Below are 21,815 nucleotides of genomic sequence, written 5' to 3' on the forward strand. Positions count from 1 at the left end.
AATCGACATCTCATCAAAATACCACCATCAGCCTTCCGTCCCTCCGCTAGGTGTCACCATGGCTCAACAGCAGCCTCACAGGCGCCCCAAACCAGCAGAGTGAGACCCACGGCGACTCCAAGCAGTGTTCCAGCCCTTCAGAGCCCTTGATGAACAGTGGCTGAGATCCCATTGCAACCACCTGCGTCCGAAGTCTTCCGGTACAGTTTGAGGTTTAAGCGATGGCAGCATACTTGTTCAGAACGGTGTAATGGCGTCGAGGTACCGGTACTTTGGCAAGGACCCTTCCCCTTCGTTGACCTTCTTCTCAACCCAACCCCTGCTAATGATGGTCCCCTTGTCCCTCTTTGGTAAAGAGCATCATGCGGCAAGGGGTGTCTAATGTCGTGGGGTCCCAGCGGATCAAGCGAGCCTCCAATGCGGTGCATGCCAATGGAATGGCCGTGTCATGGTCTCACAACGGCGGGAGGTGGATTCGTTTCTTCTTCCTCGAAGTTCATCCATTGAGCTTCGCACTAAGATAGCCCGGATTGTGGAGGGGAAGTAAAAAAAGCTGCCCGCCTGTTGGCACAGTTGTAGTAGGGAAAAAAGATGCTAGGATACGTACCCCTCCATATCCCCAACAGAACTGAATTTTTGGCCTGCTACTCCAGTTCGCTGAGGCGGCCCCTCCAAGACTCCAGCTGCTTCAACCACGCCCACCCCTCGTTTGCCTTGCTTGTCAGTACAATCCGTAAGGGCGACGGCATTCGGTACAAGCTTGATTTTTCTCATCTTTGACTTATACCGTGGTCGGGACCAATTTCTGAATCCCTCTTAGACCTCTTTCCCTCCTTGAGATTATCCATCTTCATTCTCCTCTTTCATCATCATCCTCATTTCTTCTTCCTCCCCTTTGCGCCTGGCTGGTGTTGTCTTGTCTTGTGCCGCGTTACGCTCCACCGACTCTAAAGCTATTCTCTACTAATTTCTACCCCCTCCCACCTATCAGGGGACCAGCCAGCCTCTACGCAAACAAGGACAGTCGGTTTCTTCTCACCAGCGTCCTCGGGGAAAACATCAGACATCGTTTCTGTTGTTACGACTTGAATTCATAGGTTTGTGAGCCATTGGCACTTTACAAGTGGTTCAATCGCCAATTGCAAAAAGACTAACCTCTGGCTTTTACTTGCCATTGCAGATTTTCTTCGATACCCCTTCACTCATCATGTACGGCGCCGGTCAAGGAGCCCAGACGGGCATTTCCACCCCCAGATCCAGCGCTTCTCTCCGACCGTTGACTCTCTCCCACGGATCTCTCGAGACTTCCTTCCTCATCCCCACCAACCTTCACTTCCACGCCTCTCAGTTGAAAGACAAGTTTGTCGCCACGCTACCCGAAGCCACCGACGAGCTTGCCCAGGATGACGAGCCATCGTCAGTTCCCGACTTGGTTGCCAGATACCTTGATCTCATCGCCCACGAAGTCGATGAGGGTGAGGATGACGATGCTGGCTCCTACGAGGAGGTCTTGAAGCTCGTCCTTAACGAGTTTGAGCGCAATTTCCTCCGTGGCAACGAAGCCCACGCCGTTGCCGCCAACCTGCCCGGCATTGAGTCCAAGAAGCTGGACTTTATCCGCAGCTACTACACCGCTCGCTCTGTCTGCAACCGACCGATCAAGCCCCATGCCTCAGCCCTCTTCCGAGCTGCTGAGGATGGTGACGCCGAAATCTACACAATTTTCGGTGGTCAGGGTAACATTGAGGAGTACTTTGAGGAGTTGCGAGAAATCTTCAAGACATACTCGAGCTTCGTTGGTGATCTCATCACGCGATCAGCCGAGCTCCTCCAGACTCTCTCCAAAGACCCCAAGGCCGAGAAGATGTTCCCTAAGGGTTTGGACATCATGAACTGGCTACACCACGAGGATTCTACTCCTGATATCGACTACCTGATTTCGGCACCTGTCAGTTTCCCTCTTATTGGTCTTGTTCAGCTTGCCCACTATGAGGTGACATGTAAGGTCCTTGGTGTTCACCCTGGTATGCTGCGAGAGAGAATTACTGGTTCCACCGGTCACTCTCAAGGTATTGTCATGGCCGCCGCCACTGCTGCTGCCGACTCTTGGGACTCATGGCAGGACATCAGCAGCTCAGTTCTGACCATGCTTTTCTGGATCGGAACACGAAGCCAGCAGGCCTTCCCCACCACTTCAATGACTCCCACTATGCTTCGCGAGTCCTCGGAGCACGGAGAGGGCTCACCCACTCCTATGCTTAGCATCCGAGATCTTCCTCAGGCTGAGGTTCAAAAGCACATTGATGCTACCAACCAGTACCTTCCCGAGGACCGTCACATCAGCATCTCCCTCATCAACAGCCCCCGAAACCTGGTTGTGACAGGACCTCCCACCTCTCTCTACGGTCTTAACACCCAGCTGCGAAAGGTCAAGGCTCCCGTTGGCCTGGATCAGAACCGAATCCCCTTCACTGAGCGAAAGGTTCGCTTCGCCAACCGATTCCTGCCCATCACCGCTCCTTTCCACAGCAAGTACCTTTCTGAGGCCACTGCCATGATCGACGAGGATCTGAAGGACATCAACATCGACTCTAGCGATCTCGGCATTGCTGTCTTTGATACCAACACTGGCAAGGATCTTCGAGAGGAGGTTAAGGGTAACATCATCCCTGCTCTGGTTCGCTTGATCACTCGCGACCCTGTCAACTGGGAGAAGGCCACCGTCTTCCCTGATGCCACTCACATTCTGGACTTCGGTCCTGGTGGTGTTTCTGGACTCGGTGTTTTGACCAGCCGAAACAAGGAGGGCACTGGTGTCCGTGTCATCTTGGCCGGTACCGTCGACGGTGGCATGAACGACCTTGGCTACAAGGCTGAGCTCTTCGACCGCGATGAGGAGAACGCTGTCAAGTACGCCATCGATTGGGTCAAGGAGTTCGGCCCCAAGCTCGTGAACAACAAGAGCGGCCGAACTTACCTCGATACCAAGATGAGTCGTCTTCTTGGCCTCCCCCCAGTTCTCGTTGCCGGTATGACACCCTGCACTGTTCCCTGGGACTTTGTCGCCGCTACCATGAACGCTGGATACCATATCGAGCTTGCTGGTGGTGGCTACTTCGTTGGCCCCATGATGACCGATGCTATCACCAAGATTGAGAAGGCTATTCCCGCCGGTCGTGGTATCTCAATCAACCTGATCTATGTCAACCCTCGTGCCATGGCCTGGCAGATTCCTTTGATCCAGAAGCTCCGATCTGAGGGTGTTCCCATCGAGGGTCTTACCATCGGTGCTGGTGTTCCTTCTATCGAGGTTGCACAGGAGTACATTGAGACTCTTGGCCTGAAGCACATCAGCTTCAAGCCTGGTTCTCTTGATGCCATCCAATCCGTCATCAACATCGCCAAGGCCAACCCCCACTTCCCTGTTATGCTTCAGTGGACCGGAGGTCGTGGTGGTGGTCACCACTCTTTCGAGGATTTCCATCACCCTATTCTCCAGATGTATGGCCGTATCCGACGACAAGAGAACATCATTCTTGTTGCCGGTAGTGGTTTCGGTGGTGCTGATGACACCTACCCCTACATCACTGGTGACTGGTCCAAGAAGTACGGCTACCCTCCCATGCCTTTCGATGGTTGCTTGTTCGGTAGCCGCATGATGGTTGCCAAGGAGGCTCACACCAGCAAGGCCGCCAAGGAGGCTATCGTCGCTGCTCCTGGTCTTGAGGACAGCGAGTGGGAGCAGACCTACAAGGGACCTGCTGGTGGTGTTCTTACTGTCCGATCCGAGATGGGCGAGCCTATCCACAAGCTCGCTACTCGTGGAGTTCGGTTCTGGGCCGAGATGGACCAGAAGATCTTTAGCCTTCCCAAGGAGAAGCGCGTTGCCGAGCTCAAGAAGAACAAGGATTACTACATCAAGAAGCTCAACGATGATTGCCAGAAGGTCTGGTTCGGTCGCAACAAGGAGGGCAAGGCTGTCGATCTCGATGACATGACTTACGCCGAGGTTCTGCGACGTCTCGTCGAACTCCTCTACGTCAAGCACCAGTCTCGCTGGATCGACCGCTCTTACATTGTTCTTGTCGGTGATTACATTCACCGTCTCGAGGAGCGTCTGACCGCCACCCCTGGTCAGGCCTCTCTCCTCCAGAGCTACTCCGAGCTCAGCGATCCTTTCGAGGTCATCGACCGCATCCTCGCCGCCTACCCCGATGCCGAGACTCAGATCATCAACGCTCAGGATGTTCAGTACTTCCTTATCATGTGCATGCGACCTACTCAGAAGCCTGTCACTTTCATTCCTGTCTTTGACGACAACTTCGAGTTCTACTTCAAGAAGGACTCCCTGTGGCAGTCTGAGGATTTGGATGCTGTTGTTGACCAGGACGTTGGCCGTACTTGCATTCTTCAGGGACCTGCTGCTGCCAAGTTCTCTACCGAGATTGACCAGCCCATCAAGTCAATTCTCGATGACATCCACGAGACTCATGTCAAGTACCTCACTAGGGATCAGTACAACGACAACACGGCTTCCATCCCCTACATTGAGTACTTTGGTGGCAAGCTTGTTGACCCCGAGATTCCTCTTGATGTTGAGGGCCTGACCGTCAGCTACGACACTTACAAGAACACCTACCGCCTGTCGTCATCTGCTGCCGCCACCCTCCCCGAGCTTGACTCTTGGCTGTCTCTCCTTGCCGGCCCTAACCGTAACTGGCGTCATGCTCTGCTCATGGCTGATGTTGTTGCTCAGGGTCAGAAGTTCCAGACCAACCCTATCCGACGCATTTTTGCTCCTTCTCGTGGTCTGTTCGTTGAGATCTCTTACCCTAACGATCCTTCCAAGACAACCATTGTTGTCCGCGAGCAGCCCCGCCACAACCAGTACGTCGATGTCATCGAGGTTAAGCTTGTCGGCGAGAACAAGATCCAGGTCAACATGATCAAGGAGACTACTGCTCTTGGCAAGCCTGCTGCTCTGCCCCTGGAGTTCACCTACCACCCTGAGGCTGGTTACTCTCCTATCCGTGAGGTTATGGAGGGTCGTAACGACCGCATCAAGGAGTTCTACTGGAAGGCATGGTTCGGTGATGAGGCTCTTGACTTGGATGCTGATGTCACTGCCAAGTTCGATGGTGGTAAGACCACCATCACTGGTGAGGCTATCAACGACTTCGTCCACGCCGTCGGCAACACTGGCGAGGCCTTCGTCGACCGACCTGGCAAGACTGTCTACGCTCCCATGGATTTCGCCATCGTCATTGGTTGGAAGGCTATCACCAAGCCCATCTTCCCTCGCACCATCGACGGTGATCTTCTGAAGCTTGTCCACTTATCTAACCAGTTCCGCATGATCCCCGGTGCTGAGCCTCTCAAGAAGGGCGATGAGGTCTCTACCACTGCCCAGATCAATGCCGTCATTAACCAGGAGGCTGGTAAGATGGTTGAGGTCTGTGGTACTCTCGTCCGTGATGGCAAGCCTGTCATGGAGGTCACTTCTCAGTTCTTGTACCGCGGTACCTACACCGACTACGAGAACACTTTCCAGCGAAAGGTTGAGACCCCCATCCAGGTTCACCTTGCTACCACCCGCGATGTTGCTATCCTCCGATCCAAGGACTGGTTCTCCGTTGATGAGCTTCCTCAGAACATTGAGTTGCTCGGCCAGACTCTGACTTTCCGCCTCCAGAGCTTGGTTCGCTACAAGAACAAGACTGTCTTCAGCAGCATCGAGACCCGAGGCCAGGTCCTTCTTGAGCTCCCCACCAAGGAGATCATCCAGGTTGGTAGTGTTGACTACGAGACCGGAGAGTCTCACGGCAACCCTGTCATTGACTACCTCGAGCGAAACGGCCAGCCTATCGACCAGCCCATCAACTTCGAGAACGCCATCCCTCTCAGTGGAAGGTCTCCTCTCGCCCTCCGAGCTCCTGCTTCCAACGAGAACTACGCTCGTGTGTCTGGTGATTACAACCCCATTCACGTTTCTCGTGTCTTCTCCAGCTACGCCAACCTTCCTGGAACCATCACCCACGGCATGTACTCCAGTGCTTCCGTCCGAAGCCTCGTCGAGACCTGGGCTGCCGAGAACAACATTGGCCGTGTCCGAAGCTTCCACGCTTCGCTGGTCGGTATGGTTCTGCCCAACGATGACCTTGAGGTCAAGCTCCAACACTCTGGCATGGTCTCTGGTCGCAAGATCATCAAGGTCGAGGTCCGCAACAAGGAGACTGAGGACAAGGTCCTCGAGGGTGAGGCCGAGGTTGAGCAGCCTGCTACAGCCTATGTCTTCACTGGTCAAGGTTCTCAGGAGCAGGGTATGGGTATGGAGCTGTACGCCAGCAGCCCTGTTGCCAAGGAGGTCTGGGACCGCGCCGACAAGTACCTTCTCGACGCATATGGTAAGTTACATTCACAGCGTGATTTTATATCTCATTTACTAATCTATTGCAGGTTTCTCCATCACCAACATCGTCAAGAACAACCCCAAGGAGCTCACCATCCACTTCGGTGGTCCCCGTGGTAAGGCTATCCGCCAGAACTATATTGCCATGACTTTCGAGACCGTCGCCGCCGACGGTAGCATCAAGTCCGAGAAGATCTTCAAGGAGATTGACGAGACCACCACCTCGTACACCTACCGATCTCCCACTGGTCTTCTCTCGGCCACTCAGTTCACTCAGCCCGCCCTTACCCTCATGGAGAAGGCCAGTTTTGAGGACATGAAGGCCAAGGGACTTGTGCCCAACAACAGCACATTTGCCGGTCACTCGCTTGGTGAATACTCGGCCCTTGCTGCCCTTGCTGAGGTCATGCCCATTGAGAGCTTGGTGTCTGTTGTGTTCTACCGTGGTCTCACCATGCAGGTTGCCGTCGAGCGTGATGCCGCTGGCCGATCCAACTACTCCATGTGTGCTGTCAACCCTAGCCGCATCAGCAAGACCTTCAACGAAGCTGCTCTCCAGTTCGTTGTCGACAACATTGCTGAGGAGACTGGCTGGCTTCTCGAGATTGTCAACTACAACATCGCCAACCAGCAGTACGTCTGTGCCGGTGACCTCCGTGCGCTCGACACTCTTGCTGGTGTGACCAACTTCATCAAGATCCAGAAGATCGACATTGAAGAGGTCAAGGACAACATTGAGGAGGTCAAGGGACACCTCCGCGAGATCATTCGCGGCTGTGCCGAGAAGACCCTGGCCAAGCCTACCCCTCTCGAGTTGGAGCGTGGCTTCGCTACCATCCCTCTCCGAGGTATCGATGTGCCTTTCCACTCAACCTTCCTCCGATCTGGTGTCAAGCCTTTCCGTTCCTTCTTGCTCAAGAAGATCAACAAGACCTCTATTGATCCTTCCAAGCTGGTTGGAAAGTACATTCCCAACGTGACAGCCAAGCCTTTTGCGCTGACCAAGGAGTACTTTGAGGATGTTTACAAGCTGACCAACTCGCCCAAGATTGGTGCCGTTTTGGCCAACTGGGACAAGTACAACCAGGATGAGGTTGCTGCCAACGGCGTTGAGGGCAGTGAAAGCTCCAGCGGCGAGTACGAGGGATCTGGCCGTGCTGCTTAAGCATTTACAGAAACAAAAATAAGTAAAAAAGAAAAAATACGAAAAGAGGAACATAATGAAAATGAGGAGGGAAATCATGCATAGACATGTTATGACGGAAGAAGACAAGACTAGAGATGGATGATTATGAAGAGAAGTCTACAGATTCCCGGTTCGGACTGTTATTTGGGATGATTGTATTACGATGCATCGTGTTATCTTTAGCTAGAGGGGCGTTAGTTTGCTTGTTTTACCTGCTGATAGACAATCTTGAATGTTTGATGACATTTATTTACCTTATTTATCTCAATTGTCTCACCTTGCATCTGCCTATGCTATCCATTCCTTGTGTGACCTTTGTGATACTGGTTTCGTGACACGATTGAAGCTGATGACGGGAATAATTGCCGAGCTGGACAGGTGGTACTTGATGTTTAGCTGAAGATGCCTCGGCAATGAAAGTATCTTTTGACTCCACTGACTTCCGTTTGCATGCCAATAAATTGGTTCGGCTGCCGGCGACAGCCGGAGACGGACAAGAGGTGGAGGTGGCCTATCACGGAGCCAAAGTCCGCATTGGTCGCCGACAAGGAGATAGATATATCGGTCAACGGGTCTAAGCCAAATCCATGTGTTGATGAATAGGTATATAAGCCTGTAGCAGCGAAGTCAAAAGAGAGGTTTTGTGCTTTTGGGTTCTTGCTTCTTTTTTCCTGACCCTTTGTTTGTTTCTCCTCTTCTACTCTTTGAGATATTACATCATCTATCTCTCTCACTCAATCACTACATCTATCAATCCATCTATCACTCATCAACACAATAATGCGCCTTTTAAGTGATCAAAACACAGGAACTCCACGCATGGCAAACTCAAAGAAGAAGGTCTTTTTCGGGACATTCATCTCCAGCAAAGACCCGAAAGAACTCAACTATCATCATGATAGCATCGTCTGTGTTGATGGAGAGGGTAAAATTATCAAAGTTGACAATGAGGGTTGCGACCGAGGTCAACTTGGGCTCAGACTTAGAGAATTACTGGGCTGGGAACTGAGTGAAGTGGATGTTCATATCGCTAAGCCTGGCGAGTTCTTCTTCCCCGGCTTTGTCGGTGAGTACCCTGCCCGTATAGAGAGCCTTTTTACAAAGCATACACTAACAAACCTTAGATTCCCATGTTCATGCATCTCAGTACCCAAATGTGGGCATATTTGGAAAGACAACACTTTTGGACTGGCTGGAAAAGTACACATTTCCTCTCGAGTCCAGTCTCAAAGACTTGAACAAGGCGCGTCGAGTATATGGTTCATGTGTGCGACGAACGCTATCTCACGGAACAACAACGGCGGCTTACTATGCAACAATCGACGTGGCGGCGACAAATCTGCTTGCGGATCTTTGTCTAGAAATCGGACAAAGAGCCCTCGTAGGCCGTGTGTGCATGGACAACCCGGACATGTGCCCCAGCTACTACCGTGATGAGAGCGTCGAAGAAGGTCTGGAAAAGACAAGGCAGACGATTCAGCACGTGCAAAAGATTGATCCAGGGTTCAAGTTGGTTTCACCTGTGTTGACGCCGCGCTTTGCACCGACTTGCTCGAGCGAGTCGATGAAGGGGCTGGCAAAGATTCAGAAGGAGCTAGATCTTCCTGTGCAGACGCACGTTTCCGAGAACGAAGGGGAGATTGAACTGGTTGCGGAGCTGTTTCCGGAGTCAGAGTCATATACGCAACTTTACGATGAATGCGGTCTTTTGACTTCACGGACGATTCTGGCGCATGCTGTGCATTTGACGGACGAGGAGGCCAAGTTAATAGCAAAGCGAGGAAGCAAGATCTCGCATTGTCCATGCAGCAACAGCTCTCTTACTAGTGGATCTGCTCGAGTACGCTGGCTTTGGGATCAGGATATCACTGTTGGCCTTGGTACGGATATGAGCGGCGGTTACAGCCCTTCTGTTCTCGAAGCAGCACGACAAGCAGCTCTCGTCAGTCGACACGTCGCCATGGGACTGCAAGAAGAAAAGGAACGGAACAAGTTGACTGTTGAAGAGGTCCTGTATCTCGCGACTCGTGGTGGCGCACAAGTGGTTGGGCTTGAAGACAGAGTCGGCGGGTTCGAGGAGGGGATGGAATGGGATGCGCAGTTAATTCGGCTCGGAGGTGTTGATATGGATGGCATCGCAGAGGAAGATGGCAACGTCAACATATTTGGGTGGGAGACTTGGGAGGAGAAGATCGCCAAGTGGTTGTTTAACGGAGATGATCGAAACGTCAAGCAAGTTTGGGTGAGGGGAAGAATGGTGCATGCGAGGAAGTAAAGTGCCTACGAAGGCATAGTAAAGCAAATGGGCCGAGGAGGAATAATTAATGACAGCAAGTTTGACGATCTAACATTGTCTATAGAAGGTACATCTTTTTCTCAAAGTATGTACCTAATTTAATATTCATGCTATTCTACATAATTTGTTTCATACCGAGTTACAGTGGCAGATAGACACGTCAACATGTTTCATGTAAATCTCAGACCATCCTCATGAGCCAAGACTAAATGGCTTGACAGTATATATTGGATTGTCTCACTTTAATGTCTATATAAATTGATTATTGTAACAAATAACGAAGATGCTGAACAGGACATATTCATGTATACAATTTCAACTCTGACATTCGTACAGTGAAACAAAGGTGCAGGGAATAGTGGCATACGATAAACCCCTGTAATGATCTACACGAGTGAAACATGACAGGGCACAATCAAAACTGCAGGGCAAAGGCACATTACACGTTTGTATGACTGGTTCCTTAACCGCTGGCAGTGTAACAGATGCAGAGACCCTCACATGAACAGACGAGCATACTAAAAATAAGGTAATCTCTTTTACAAGAAACCGCTTGAATATATTTCCCCCTCATCTACCAATATCCCCAAAGTCATGTGGTTCATTTAGCGCTGCCAAGTTTAGGGTATGCCTTGGCTAAAGGACTCCTCAAGTTTCTAACCAACGTTAGCATAGACGATCTACGTGTCTCTGTACGTGAGGAGTCAATACCCAACAACCCCGGCCATAGCTGAAGCTTCAGTCCAATAAGAGATATTCGTAACTGCAAGGACGTTGTTCTTAGCGGTGCGTGGCGCATCTGCTCGTCTGAATCACACCAACAAGGGTGGAACACCTCCTTTCAGCCCTGTTTGTGCCTGTACCTGTGACCGCATCTGTGTTGCAACTACCGATTAATTCATGCTTGTTTTTGACAGCTTGACAAGAGGAGGGAGTGGAGAAGACTGCTACTTAATAGAGACCATGGCCCTCTTCCCCTCCCGGGTTGGGAAATGTGATTAAGCGATTGATTTATTCGTCATACTACAAGTAAGTGTTCTTGTGATATCGCCCAGTTTGTTGTATCTGTATACTGATATACCTATTTTAGATACTTACAGTGCTTGTCCTATCTACACCCAAAAAAATATGGCTACTACGACTCCCAGCATGGGCCTCACAGCCAAAGGCGTCCCAAAGATGCCCATGTGGCTCACCATTGTTCGCGGTGCAACTATCGCCATGTCCCTAGGCGCCCTCATCGCTGCAGCATACAACATTTCCCTCATCAGTAGCTGGGCTCGTTACTACGGCGGTAGTGGTCCAGCTGGCTTGATCATCTTCAGCGTAAGCGTCTTTCCTCTTGCCAATATCCCACAAAACACCCAACTCACGCCATCTAGGCAATCTTCACATGGATCATCCTAGGATGCATGCTCGCCGCCGAATTCTTCGCTCCTCAGCTGTATATCCGTTCCATCTTCTTCGGTACACTCGTTATATCATCGATCCTCTGGCTGGCCGCTTGGACATGGGCTGCTGCGTGGACAGCTGACTTTTACCATTTGTACAACAGCTACTACATCAGTCGTGTGAGTGAGCTTGATGCGTGGGGTGGTTCGATGGCTGCTGCTGTCGCTCTCGGCGCTGTTACTTGGTAAGCTTTTGGACTTTTACAACAATGTGACACTTACTAATGGTTACGCTCAGGATCCTCACCATTGTCACTACTGTCTTCTTCGTCAAAGCTTGCGTGGCTGATCCTACAGGTTCAACCTTTGTGCAGAGACCCAGGAATGATCCAGAGACAGCCGAGCCCAAGCCTGAAACTACGGTCACTGCCTAAAAAATCACCAGAGGAAACATGCTTGGTTATGTTGGAATGAGAAATGTCGAGTTGGTTATACCCGTGATGCGATGGATCAGAGTTGGAGTTCAAGTACATCTAGACACATAGCAGAAGAGGCACGCGAATGATTTTATGTGCTGTATCTTCTATGTCTGTGAAGGTTACCAGTGTCTCGGTGAACATCTAAGTTACTTCTTCTTTCTAGACTTCTAATACCATACAAGACTCTATACAAACCCCATTTCCTATGGTGGTTCCGGAGGCGATGATTCAATCCTCAATGTGCGATTCAATCCCTTAGACCGTTTTGTCAAAGTCTACCCTGAGACTGCAAATAATGTCATCCTGAACACCAACCGCTTTTCCGTCGCAGGTCAATTGACGTCCGGCCTTTATGGCCAACAGCTCTCCTTCCATTGAGGGCAGGGCATCCTCAACGCCGAGCGTAATGCACGCCAAAAAAAAAATCATGCTCTTCCTTTCTTTGCAAGCTATTAGTGCTCATGCTAGTGAGAGCTCTTCCTGAACGCCTTTTGCCATGTGTGATAAAATCAATCCATTTCCGGCATGAGTGGCGAGTATATGTCCTGATACGTTTCATGCGATGTCCGTGACGCCGATATAAATGCAGAAGACTGAACGTTGATGTGGCTGAGGGAAACTCGCTTTGCCTCGTTGATAATGGGCTTTTGGGCAGTATCGCCAGCCATAGCGTGTAGTGAATTAAGAGTGCGATAGCGTTTTCCGAAAGCTCAAAATGAGATGCATGAAAAGGACAGAAGTGCAAATAAAAGCAGCGAAATCAAGCAAACAACTTTTGAGATCGTTCATACAATAAAAACAAGTAGGTTGGACCTTTCAGATGGTCGCGATATCATCGTAATGGTTTGCCGATATGTGGCAAAAGCCCAAGGTGTGTGTAAGTATGTCGGAACCCAATTAGGGGGAGAAGTTAATGTATCGAGAAAAGTTAAAGTCCTCGTCAGGGTCGGGGTACTTTGAGGAGGTGTTAGCATTGGTGTCAACTTGATCAGTGGTCTCCTTATCGTTGGTGGCCGACTTGTTCTGATTCGCGTTTCTCGAAAGGCTGGGAAGGAACGCTCTGACAAGGGCGTCTTCTTCACTGTACCAAGGGACACTGTTTGTGAGACCCTCCGAGCTCTGACCGATGTCGTTAGGTAGGTGAAGACTAGGATCTCCCAGAGGACCATGGATGTTGTGGCTCATATTGTTAGGAGGAAGAGTGCTTTCATCTCCCATAGGACCTAGAAGGCCGGGGTCTATGTTGGGAGGAAGTGCGCCATGATCAGGAGGAGCGTTGGGAGTCTCCCAATAGGGGGAAGTTTCGTTCATCGTTCCACCCATGTTAGGGTCGATTGACTGAAACGGATCGGACTGAGCATCAAGCATGGTGACGTTGGAAGCCTGTCGTCTTAGCTCATGATAGTCATTGGTTCCCCGAGGAAGATCAGAGGATTGCTGATGTTGAGTGTGGGCATTTCCGAAAGCATTGTTTTGGGGGTTAATGTAGGTAGGATGTTCAACGGGGACGCCGCCATACATAGGGTCAGGAGTCGCGTTGAACTGAGCAGGCGCAACGCCGGCGTTGAATGAAGAAACGTTACCAAAACCAAGTGTGTTGTCAGAAGTCATGTCGGTAGAAGGCATCTCAGGAATCTCAGGCATGTTTGTCGGCATGTTATAAGAAGGATTGTCAAAATCCATGCTGCCAAACTCCGTGCCGCCGAGCTCCATGTTATCAACAGGCATGTTGTCGGAGGGCATGTTGCCAGTAGCCATGTCATCAGAAGGTAAGGTGCCAGGAGGCATGTCGTCCGTAGCCATGGTGGTGGCAACACCAGTGTTGGCAGTTTCTGCCACGTTCTCGGTAGTGTCAGCCTCAGTCGCGTTGGCAGCGGTGCTAGTTTCAGTATCTTCATCAGCGACACTTGCTCTATTCCTGCGACTGGCGGCAGTGTTACGAGGAGCTCTCGGAATCTTTGCTTTGTATTCAGGATCCGACATCTTCTTTATCGCAGCCCAGTCTTTGGCAGCAAAAGCAGCGATAACTTCCTGAACCTCTTGCTTCTTTCGGGCCTCATCCTCCTTGGACAGGCGCTAAAGACAGGGTGTTAGTAATGTTTCTTATCTGTTAAGTTGACTTAAGAAGACTTTTGACTTACCGAGTTCTTCTTCGTTCTAGCGGAATGAGCGGCTGACTTGTTCTTCTTAGCTGTCTTTGCCGCGGCTTCTTCCAGCTTTTTTACTCTCTCATCCATCTCGTTCAACATGCATTTCTTGACAGTCGGGGGTACAACATCCCATTCTCTGAAGTCAGCACCATTCGCAATGGCCTTGAGGCGCCACCAGTTGAGTTCAATGGCCATGTTGTTTGCAAGTTCGCGGTGCGCTTCAAGAGCCTCTTCACGGCGGGACCGCGTGCCCTTAGCCGCTTGATTGTTCCGTTCGAGGTCCACTTGTTTATTCTTGGTACACAGGTCGATGTTCTTCTGGGAAAAGAACTCGATAACACGAGGATCGGTGACGTTGTCAGGTACTTGATATGCCTTTGGGGTGAAAGGCTTCGGGTCAGGTTGTGCAAGTTGAGAAGGGGGCAAGATAGGGGCTCTGCCCTTTTGAAGTTTGAGTTCCGCTTCGAGGAACGAAACTCGACGGTTGTTCTCGTCTGCACCAAGCCCATGGGGTAGTCCCAAACCCGCACGTTGAAAATTAATGCCGCCAACCTTGATGCAGCGTCGGGCCTCTTTTTCGGCGTAGTGCCCTGGAGATTTGATGGCGGGATCTACAGGCTGCTCATTGGGGTTAGGTGCGCCTTGAGGTTGCTCGTTAGCCTGCATATTGGCCGCTGGTTCTCCGGCAGGTTGGTCTCCGGAAGGTTGGTTCTCGGCAGACTGGTTCTCGGCAGACTTCTTTCCGGCCGACTTCTTTCTGGCAGGCTTCTTTCCGGTAGCGTTGTCTCCGGCAGGTTGGTCTACGGCGGGCTGATCTTCAGCGGGCTGCTGTGAGGCGGCTTCCTGTGAGGCGGCTTGCTGCGCGGCAGTATCGGGCTGAAAGATCTCTAGGTAATCAAGGGCGTCAAATTGATTCTTTGCAACAGTCTCGGCAAATGAATGTGCCCAACGCGAGAGTCGGTTACTTCTGTCCTCCTCAAATGAGGTGCGGAATTGAGGTTCTGGGTTGTCCGAAGAGTCTGCTTGGGACTGTTCCTTAGGTGTCTCCTGGGATGTCTCCTTTGACTGTTCCTTGGATGTATCTTGAGACTGTTCCTCGGATGTCTCCTTCGACTGTTCCTTGGATGCCTCCTTGGACTTCTCAGTAGCTGTCTTCTTCGCAGCTGGCGCCGTAACAGATTGACCGTCAACTTGGTCGGCCTTTCGCTTGCGAGGGTTCTTGGGCTGCGCTTTGGGAGCCTCGTTGGACTTCTCCTTGGCCGCTTCAGTGGCTTGCTTCTTGGTAGCTGGCCCAGAAGTAGACTGACCGTCGAATTGATCAGCCTTTCGCTTCCGAGGTTGCTTTGGTGGTGCCTTTGGCGCACGCTTGCTTGTAGCTGGAGGAGCTTGCTCTGAGGGACCCTCAGGGATAGCAGTAGACTGGGCTGGAGTTGTAGATTGGCTTGATTCACCTACAATGGCGGCGGATAGAGCCAAGACCTCCTCTTCAATCGTGGGCTGACGATGCTCTTGGGTAGTGGCCTGCGATGTGGAAGACAAGGCGGCGTCGGTTGTAGGGTTAGCCTGGGGCTGGGAAGGTGCAGTTTCAGTAGAGGTCGAGAACTGGGTGCCAACGGCAGATAGCTGGGGATCGATGGGTGTGGTGTCAAGTGCAGAAGAAAGAGATCTCAGCGCAGTAGAAAGGCCCAAAGCAGGGAAACCCTGGGTAAGATCTAGGTTTGTGTTCTCAAGATCGCCCGTGTAGTCGAATCCAGGGCCGGTGTTACTGTCTGTAAAGGGATCACCAGATCCTGAGCTGTCGGTATAAAACGAAAAAGGGAAGTTAGGGTAAATTTGAGGATAGGGTGAGTTCAGAGGCTCTGTAGTACGCTGGGGAGGTGCGTCAGAGAGTTGGGTAGCGGTTGAAGGATAAGCTTGGTCTGGTGCACTTGGAGGTGTAACAGAGGCTTGAGGGTGTTGCTGCTTTCTAGGCCGACCAGGACGGCGACGAGCAGGTTTCGTAGGGGCGTTTGTGGTTGACATCTTGTCACCAGGGGCGCGCGACAACACGGCGATATAAATAGGGGAGGGTGCAAGGTGTAGTATGTGATTCAGAGAATAAATGACGAAGGTGCAGTGATACAGTGTCTTCTGAGGAGATAGGGAAAGGGTAAAATGCCTTGACGCGAGCTGTGATGAGCTGCAAAGGTGTAGGGGGATGACGAAGAGGAGGAGTTGGAGGGAAGAAGAAGAAAAGGGTGGGTGGAGCAGGCAGACCAAGAGATCACAACAACAAACCGGCCTAGTGAATCAGAAAAAAATGGTAGAAGAGCCTCCGCTAACAGAGGATGGACGTGTGCTATACTATGTCCCTGATTGTGCAATTACTCCAGGGAAATCTTCGAGTTCCAGGACAGCATGGGGGCGTCTACTGATATTGCTACGGGCACTGCCTTACTGATTGTCCCCCCCCCCATATGCTTGGCCTCAGCTTTTTGGAATAGCATCACGCGTACGGACGTGTTAGTCACTGATAAGAAAGAAAAAACGCGTCTCGAGGACCGGAGCGTGACGAAATGCAGATGTACTGAGCCAGACAGGCGAGATATCGACCATCTGATGCCAATGCCTTTTATTATGTTTGGTAGTCCACGTGAACAAGACATCACTCGATTACTACAGGAACCGATAGAATAATACTTGTTAGGTATTGTATTTAGTGTAGACATCAAGACTGTATGGTATTTTGCAAGTTGGTGCAATGTCCATCGAGCTACGTTGAAGACGGTGGTGGTGGAGTCTGGGCATTCGACGTTGAAATAAAGCACGCACCCACCAGGAAAAAAGAAAAGAGCCTCCATTCCCCACGTCTAGTTGAAATACTAAACGGTACGACACAGCTAAATCCCTTGTCATGCGGAAATAACATGATGTGGTTACTCGCGAGGGTGCACGAAGCAGGGCATGCAACAGCAACAACACAAGCGAGAAAGCATTTCCACAATCACCATTTCATCTTCCTCTTAATCTTCTTATACTTCTGACAATGTAGCAGGAAGAAAAGATAGCTGTAAGTAATGCATCTTTATTTGTTTTGCCCACGTCTTCTCCCTCCCTCCTACACCAACTCGGCCGCCATCTTCACCACCAGCCTACAAAGCTTCTTTTTTGGTCTCAAACTACCTTCAGAGTATCCCTAAGATCGACCGCTTTCTACTGCTATTCGTTTCAGCCGACTCGCATCACCGTCGCTAACGTTGGATTAGACTTTTGTCGTGGGCAAACTTTGCGGGACGGTTTCAAACCGTTGAAACGTTTCGTATTTGGACAAAGGAAATACGCCTCGTAGAGGAGAGGGACGGGATGGTATTCGCGTAAGTTGTGATGTTGTATCGTGGATCGTGGATGCTGTCGGCTGACTCGATCAAATAGGGGTTACCGTTGAAGCCGCCCGTCAACGCACATGTTGAGGATGCGAGAAGGAAAGAAAGTTCAAGCAACAGTATTACGAAGAGAGACAAGTTGGAATCGGAGGAGAGACATTGCTTTGTCGACACAATTGGCTGCCGCGGGCGTGTTCAGCAAGACACGAATACTGAACACGCCCGACCAAGCTCGACACAATTCCTTTGTCTGAACATTTACAAAGACTCGATTCCCCTGAACAGTACTTTGTCAAGCTTTACTAATACCCTCTTCTTCATAGACTTGACTTGTCACTACACCAAAGCCGACACCGACCACTCGAATCAACAAAGACAAGCCGTCTAGAAATTAAATAGAGTTGAATTTTTCATTCGCCAAAAGACTTGGCTTTTCGATAACTGGCATCGCTGTTCGCTTCATGGTATCTAAAAGCACCCTTGCCGCTCCCATACTCGAGCTGAATCTCGAGTCCATTAAGGCCGTTATTCCTATCCAAGGAAAAAGAAAAGCGAATGTCCCTCCCAAGACGCCCCAAGTATGTTGTTCCTTTTCTCCTTGCCCTTTTCGTTTCCATTCATTCCCTAACCATGACTAGAGAGCCCTGCTCACAGTGCCAAACCAGTCCCGTCCTTTGTCCACCGATACACCGCCAGAAGTTCTCTTCGCCGTTGCTGTTGCTCGCCAAGATCTTCGGGTACACGACCTCGAACTTGGGCAAGAGCACTGCGCATGACCTTGCTGAATTTTCGCTATGAACCTGTTAGTTACTGCAAGAAAGCTTGAACGTTCAAAGAACTAACCTGATATTCTGTACTTAGAGTCACTACGCATGCTTCGTGAGCCCGCACGATTGTCTCGCATGCCTTTGCCACGCTGGGCGACGCCTCCGACTGGAGCTTATCCGCGATGAGCAACAGTAGGAACGACCCCTGGAGGAGATAGATACCGAAGAAGAACGGCATGAATTCCAGACCAGGATCGAATTCAAGTATCAGGTTAATGGCCTCGGCTGCCGCAACAGCATGGCTCGTTGAAGTGATGAACCCTTGGGAAGAAATCCACAAGTCTTCATCATCCAACAGGTTAATAGGATCCCACTTGCCAGAGAGAAGGATATGTAACACGTGCATTACATGAGTTCCATAAGCAATAACAATGCGAGTCTGAATATTGCTCTCTGTAAGTCGGTTTGACGCATTGGTATGCACAGAGTGGACTGATGGTGTATTGGTCTCAGGAACTCCGTTACCCTCATTTGCAACGTCGGCTCTATCCTCAACCTGTCGAGGCAAATTCTTACGCTCGAAAGATTGCAAACTCTGTTCATATATCTCGAGATGTCGAGTAATCTCGGCGGTCTGAGCATTCCACTCATGACTCTGACGGAACGAAGTACCGAAACGAGGATGGTTCTTTGCGTGATGCAAGTCAACGATCTCGCCCAAGATGGTCATCAGAGGCAGGAAATAGCCGAAAATACTATGGCCACGACACTCGTACTGAGGACCATGGGGATGCGGGTGATCAGTCCTGTACCCCTCTGGACTTGTTCCTAGAAGATTGGGGTCCGTGGTTGAGTTTGTGTTGTTAAGAAACTCCCCGCTCTGCCAATATGCATCATCCATGGGCTGTAACAGACCCTGACATTCGATGTCAAGGAGGAATAGGGGGCGGTTGTAGCAGAGCGCCAGATGCCTGTCGACAATATATAGAAGCCACCATATCCGGCGTCGCTCCTCACGCTCCTCCTCGCCTACATATCCGTTACCACTGATGCCGCCTTCAGCATCCTCAGCGCCGTCAGTGTCCATGGCCTCTTGGGCCGCAGGTGAAGGTCCAGGAGGAAGCTCGCGGCCCAGCTTCAGCTCACGAGCAAGACCCCAAGCAGCAGTCCACCAGCGCATACTAGCTCCCTTGTATTCGCTAGCAGAAACAACAACCGCCAAATGAATGTATGTAATCACATCGTCGAGGCTTCCGGCTGCACCGAAAGGGCCCGACTCGCCACTCGTGGCTTCCATGCTAATTGATCCAGGCATGGCCACGCCGAGACCGCCAAGAGCAACACCATCAGCAACAGGGCTGGGCGCATCACTTGGGGCTGTGTGGATGAGAGGTCGTAGGAGGTAGACTGTGAGCTCTAGTAGCTTCTGGCACGTCTTGGCACGCGCTGAAGGTGTACTGGCGAGGAAAGGAGCGTCGCTTGTCTGTGCAGCAACCCACAGCATGCTTGCCAAGAGGGCTGGCTGGCATGGTCTCGGCCTTGTCTGGTCGAGGAAGTATCGTTTTCGAAGGACGAAGCCTAAGACATAGGGTGACATTGGGTGCATTTGCGCCGAGGAGGAAGACGCAAAGTAGAGATCGACCAGGTCGCAAGCTAGAGGAATAGGAATTATGTTGTTGAGGTATGGGATTATGGGCTCAAGGACGGGATATCGCAGTTTTGAGTTGTTGAAGTTGGGGGGAGGGGCCTGTGTTTGATATTGGCCTGGTGGTGAAGTCATGGAGATACCCCATCCAGGAGATGTTCCCTTGCCCATAGCATATCCTAGTGGGCTGTTTCCCATACGGAAAGCAGAGTTGTTGTTGAAGTTGGGCGGACTTTGAGCCTGCATCGTATATGGGAATTCGGCGTAACCAGGCATGTTACCTCGCCCGTTGGGAGCGTATGATTGACCGTTCAGGACGGGACCATCCAAGCTCTGTGAGTCGTACGCATGTGGCATACTATTGAAGCCGTTCAGGTCGAGACCTCCGTTGTTTTCCATGTGTTCACCATCCAAGGAAGACCGGCCAAGATGGGGTTGTTCGCTTATGTTGCCAAGATGATCGAGACCCTCGAGGCCTTGGGTATGTCGCATTACATCTTCGCCTGGATCTCGACTCGATTTGCTGCTCGTACTCGGATGTCGTTCATTCGATTGTTGCTCCAGTCCCATATTCGAAGAGTCGAGGCCTTTGCTGCTGGTCTGGCCGTTCTCTGATAGAGAATCGTCCATGTTCTGGCCTGTGCCACCTGCTGCAGCCTGAGCCGCAGCCTGTTGGGCTAGTTCTTTCCGTGACGCCTTTCCCCTCTTTTTCCTTTCGCGAATGTACTCGCACCCCAGGCCGAATTCTACACAAGTCAGAAACAGGACATTGACGTCTCGACATCAAAACCTACCAATACAGTGCGCGCAGGGGTGCTGGCCATCACATTTTGTTCGAAGCTGGTTACACTGATCGCAGGCTCGACTAATTCGTCTCCTAATGGGTCCAGAAGTGCTCGAGCTGCGTGGGTGAATTCCATAAGGATGTTGTCGATTCTTTACTTGAGCGGCAGCCCTCTCAAAGTGGCCGTTTGAAAGGGGCACAGCTTGTGAAAGTGGTTGAATCGGATATTGATGATTCTGGAGCGAGTCCAGGCCGCCGTTCTGCATTGTGCCTTGCTGGACGTTCCCATCAGGTGAAATGTTGGATGAGGCGGCGTTCTGGTAGGGAGAGAAACGTTGAAGTGGATTGGACAACATCTTGTCGGTACTCAGGCTATACCGCAGCGTGCGCGGAAGCTGTTAGGATAACAAGATAATTGTGGACTGAGACAGCTGTGGTCGAATTGTTGCAAGCTATTCCCCTCTCTTTGAGATGACGGGGGCAGCTTCTCTGATAAACATGGTCAGATTAGCTTACTGCAGGTAGAACTCAAATCAGTTTATGGGGAAGTGCTGGATATAAGTAAACAGGGGTTTGAGTCTGATGACGGCTGCAGGCGGGTTGTAGAGGTATCGGAACAGAGCAAGATCAACGCGTGTTACTATCAGGGGGGGCAAATTTGTCGGGGAGCGGGGACCGCTGAGGGATTGACAAGGCATCTGACACCTTTGCATTATAGGGAGTGATGAGCACAGGGTTTCCTGGGCAGTGCCTTGTTCGTATAGAGGGTAGGGTGTCCCCGTGTAAGAAGTGAGTAGGCACTTGGCAGGGAGAGTGCAGATGGACTCGAGAAGACGGTAACAGAGTTGATGTGAAGGAGCCAAAAGAAACCATCCATACTTACAAGACCCTTGCCGTTGGAGCTTGAGCTGGTGTCAAGGCACCGGCTAAATAGCTAATTACCAGATTCGATTCGATTTGCGGTTATATCGAGTACACTTCCTGATCTAGCCCGGTGCTCAATGAAGAGTGGAAGAGTATCAGGGAAAGATCGACCTTGTTTTTGTTGTAATGGGTTTGGCACAGCAAGTACCTATATAAGAGGTAAGAGAGAATAGAACGAATGCTTCATGTCTTGATTCGCCGACTTGAGCTTGTTTTTAAAGAGACCCAAGTCAAATCATGTCAGACCAGAATGTGTACTGACTGATTTGATTGACTGATAAGTGGATCCTGGAGGGAAGTTGTCAAGTGAATCTGAGTTTATGGTAATGTGGTATAACCCAGGATCTTGAGAGTCGAATTTAAAAATTTGAGAACAAGGAGGCGTCCACAAAGATCTGGGGGAAGCAATATGGGTATCTGAG

At 50.8% G+C, this 21,815-nt stretch overlaps 5 protein-coding genes across 5 annotated transcripts; 3 read left to right on the forward strand and 2 right to left on the reverse strand.

Moving 5' to 3' along the window:
• Nucleotides 1-1,207: 1,207 nt before the first annotated feature.
• Nucleotides 1,208-7,574, forward strand: FPSE_07168 (uncharacterized protein; the record flags this gene model as incomplete). Its single annotated transcript, XM_009260286.1, has 2 exons — nt 1,208-6,404; nt 6,457-7,574. 2 exons carry the CDS (start codon nt 1,208-1,210, stop codon nt 7,572-7,574), a joined length of 6,315 nt encoding a protein of 2,104 aa, XP_009258561.1.
• Nucleotides 7,575-8,375: 801 nt separating this feature from the next.
• Nucleotides 8,376-9,870, forward strand: FPSE_07167 (uncharacterized protein; the record flags this gene model as incomplete). The annotated part of the gene is made up of 2 exons (XM_009260285.1): nt 8,376-8,661; nt 8,720-9,870. The coding sequence occupies 2 exons, from the start codon at nt 8,376-8,378 to the stop codon at nt 9,868-9,870; spliced, it is 1,437 nt and encodes a 478-aa protein (XP_009258560.1).
• Nucleotides 9,871-11,019: 1,149 nt separating this feature from the next.
• On the forward strand, nt 11,020-11,716 carry FPSE_07166 (uncharacterized protein; the record flags this gene model as incomplete). Its single annotated transcript, XM_009260284.1, has 3 exons — nt 11,020-11,217; nt 11,274-11,527; nt 11,581-11,716. The coding sequence occupies 3 exons, from the start codon at nt 11,020-11,022 to the stop codon at nt 11,714-11,716; spliced, it is 588 nt and encodes a 195-aa protein (XP_009258559.1).
• Nucleotides 11,717-12,658: 942 nt separating this feature from the next.
• On the reverse strand, nt 12,659-15,933 carry FPSE_07165 (uncharacterized protein; the record flags this gene model as incomplete). The annotated part of the gene is made up of 2 exons (XM_009260283.1): nt 12,659-13,837; nt 13,903-15,933. 2 exons carry the CDS (start codon nt 15,931-15,933, stop codon nt 12,659-12,661), a joined length of 3,210 nt encoding a protein of 1,069 aa, XP_009258558.1.
• A 1,988-nt stretch (nt 15,934-17,921) lies between these two features.
• XlnR lies at nt 17,922-20,825 on the reverse strand (the record flags this gene model as incomplete). The annotated part of the gene is made up of 3 exons (XM_009260282.1): nt 17,922-18,065; nt 18,117-20,431; nt 20,480-20,825. The coding sequence occupies 3 exons, from the start codon at nt 20,823-20,825 to the stop codon at nt 17,922-17,924; spliced, it is 2,805 nt and encodes a 934-aa protein (XP_009258557.1).
• Nucleotides 20,826-21,815: the final 990 nt, after the last annotated feature.

Source organism: Fusarium pseudograminearum, chromosome 3, assembly GCF_000303195.2.
Source record: "Fusarium pseudograminearum CS3096 chromosome 3, whole genome shotgun sequence".
Classification (NCBI taxonomy): domain Eukaryota; kingdom Fungi; phylum Ascomycota; class Sordariomycetes; order Hypocreales; family Nectriaceae; genus Fusarium; species Fusarium pseudograminearum.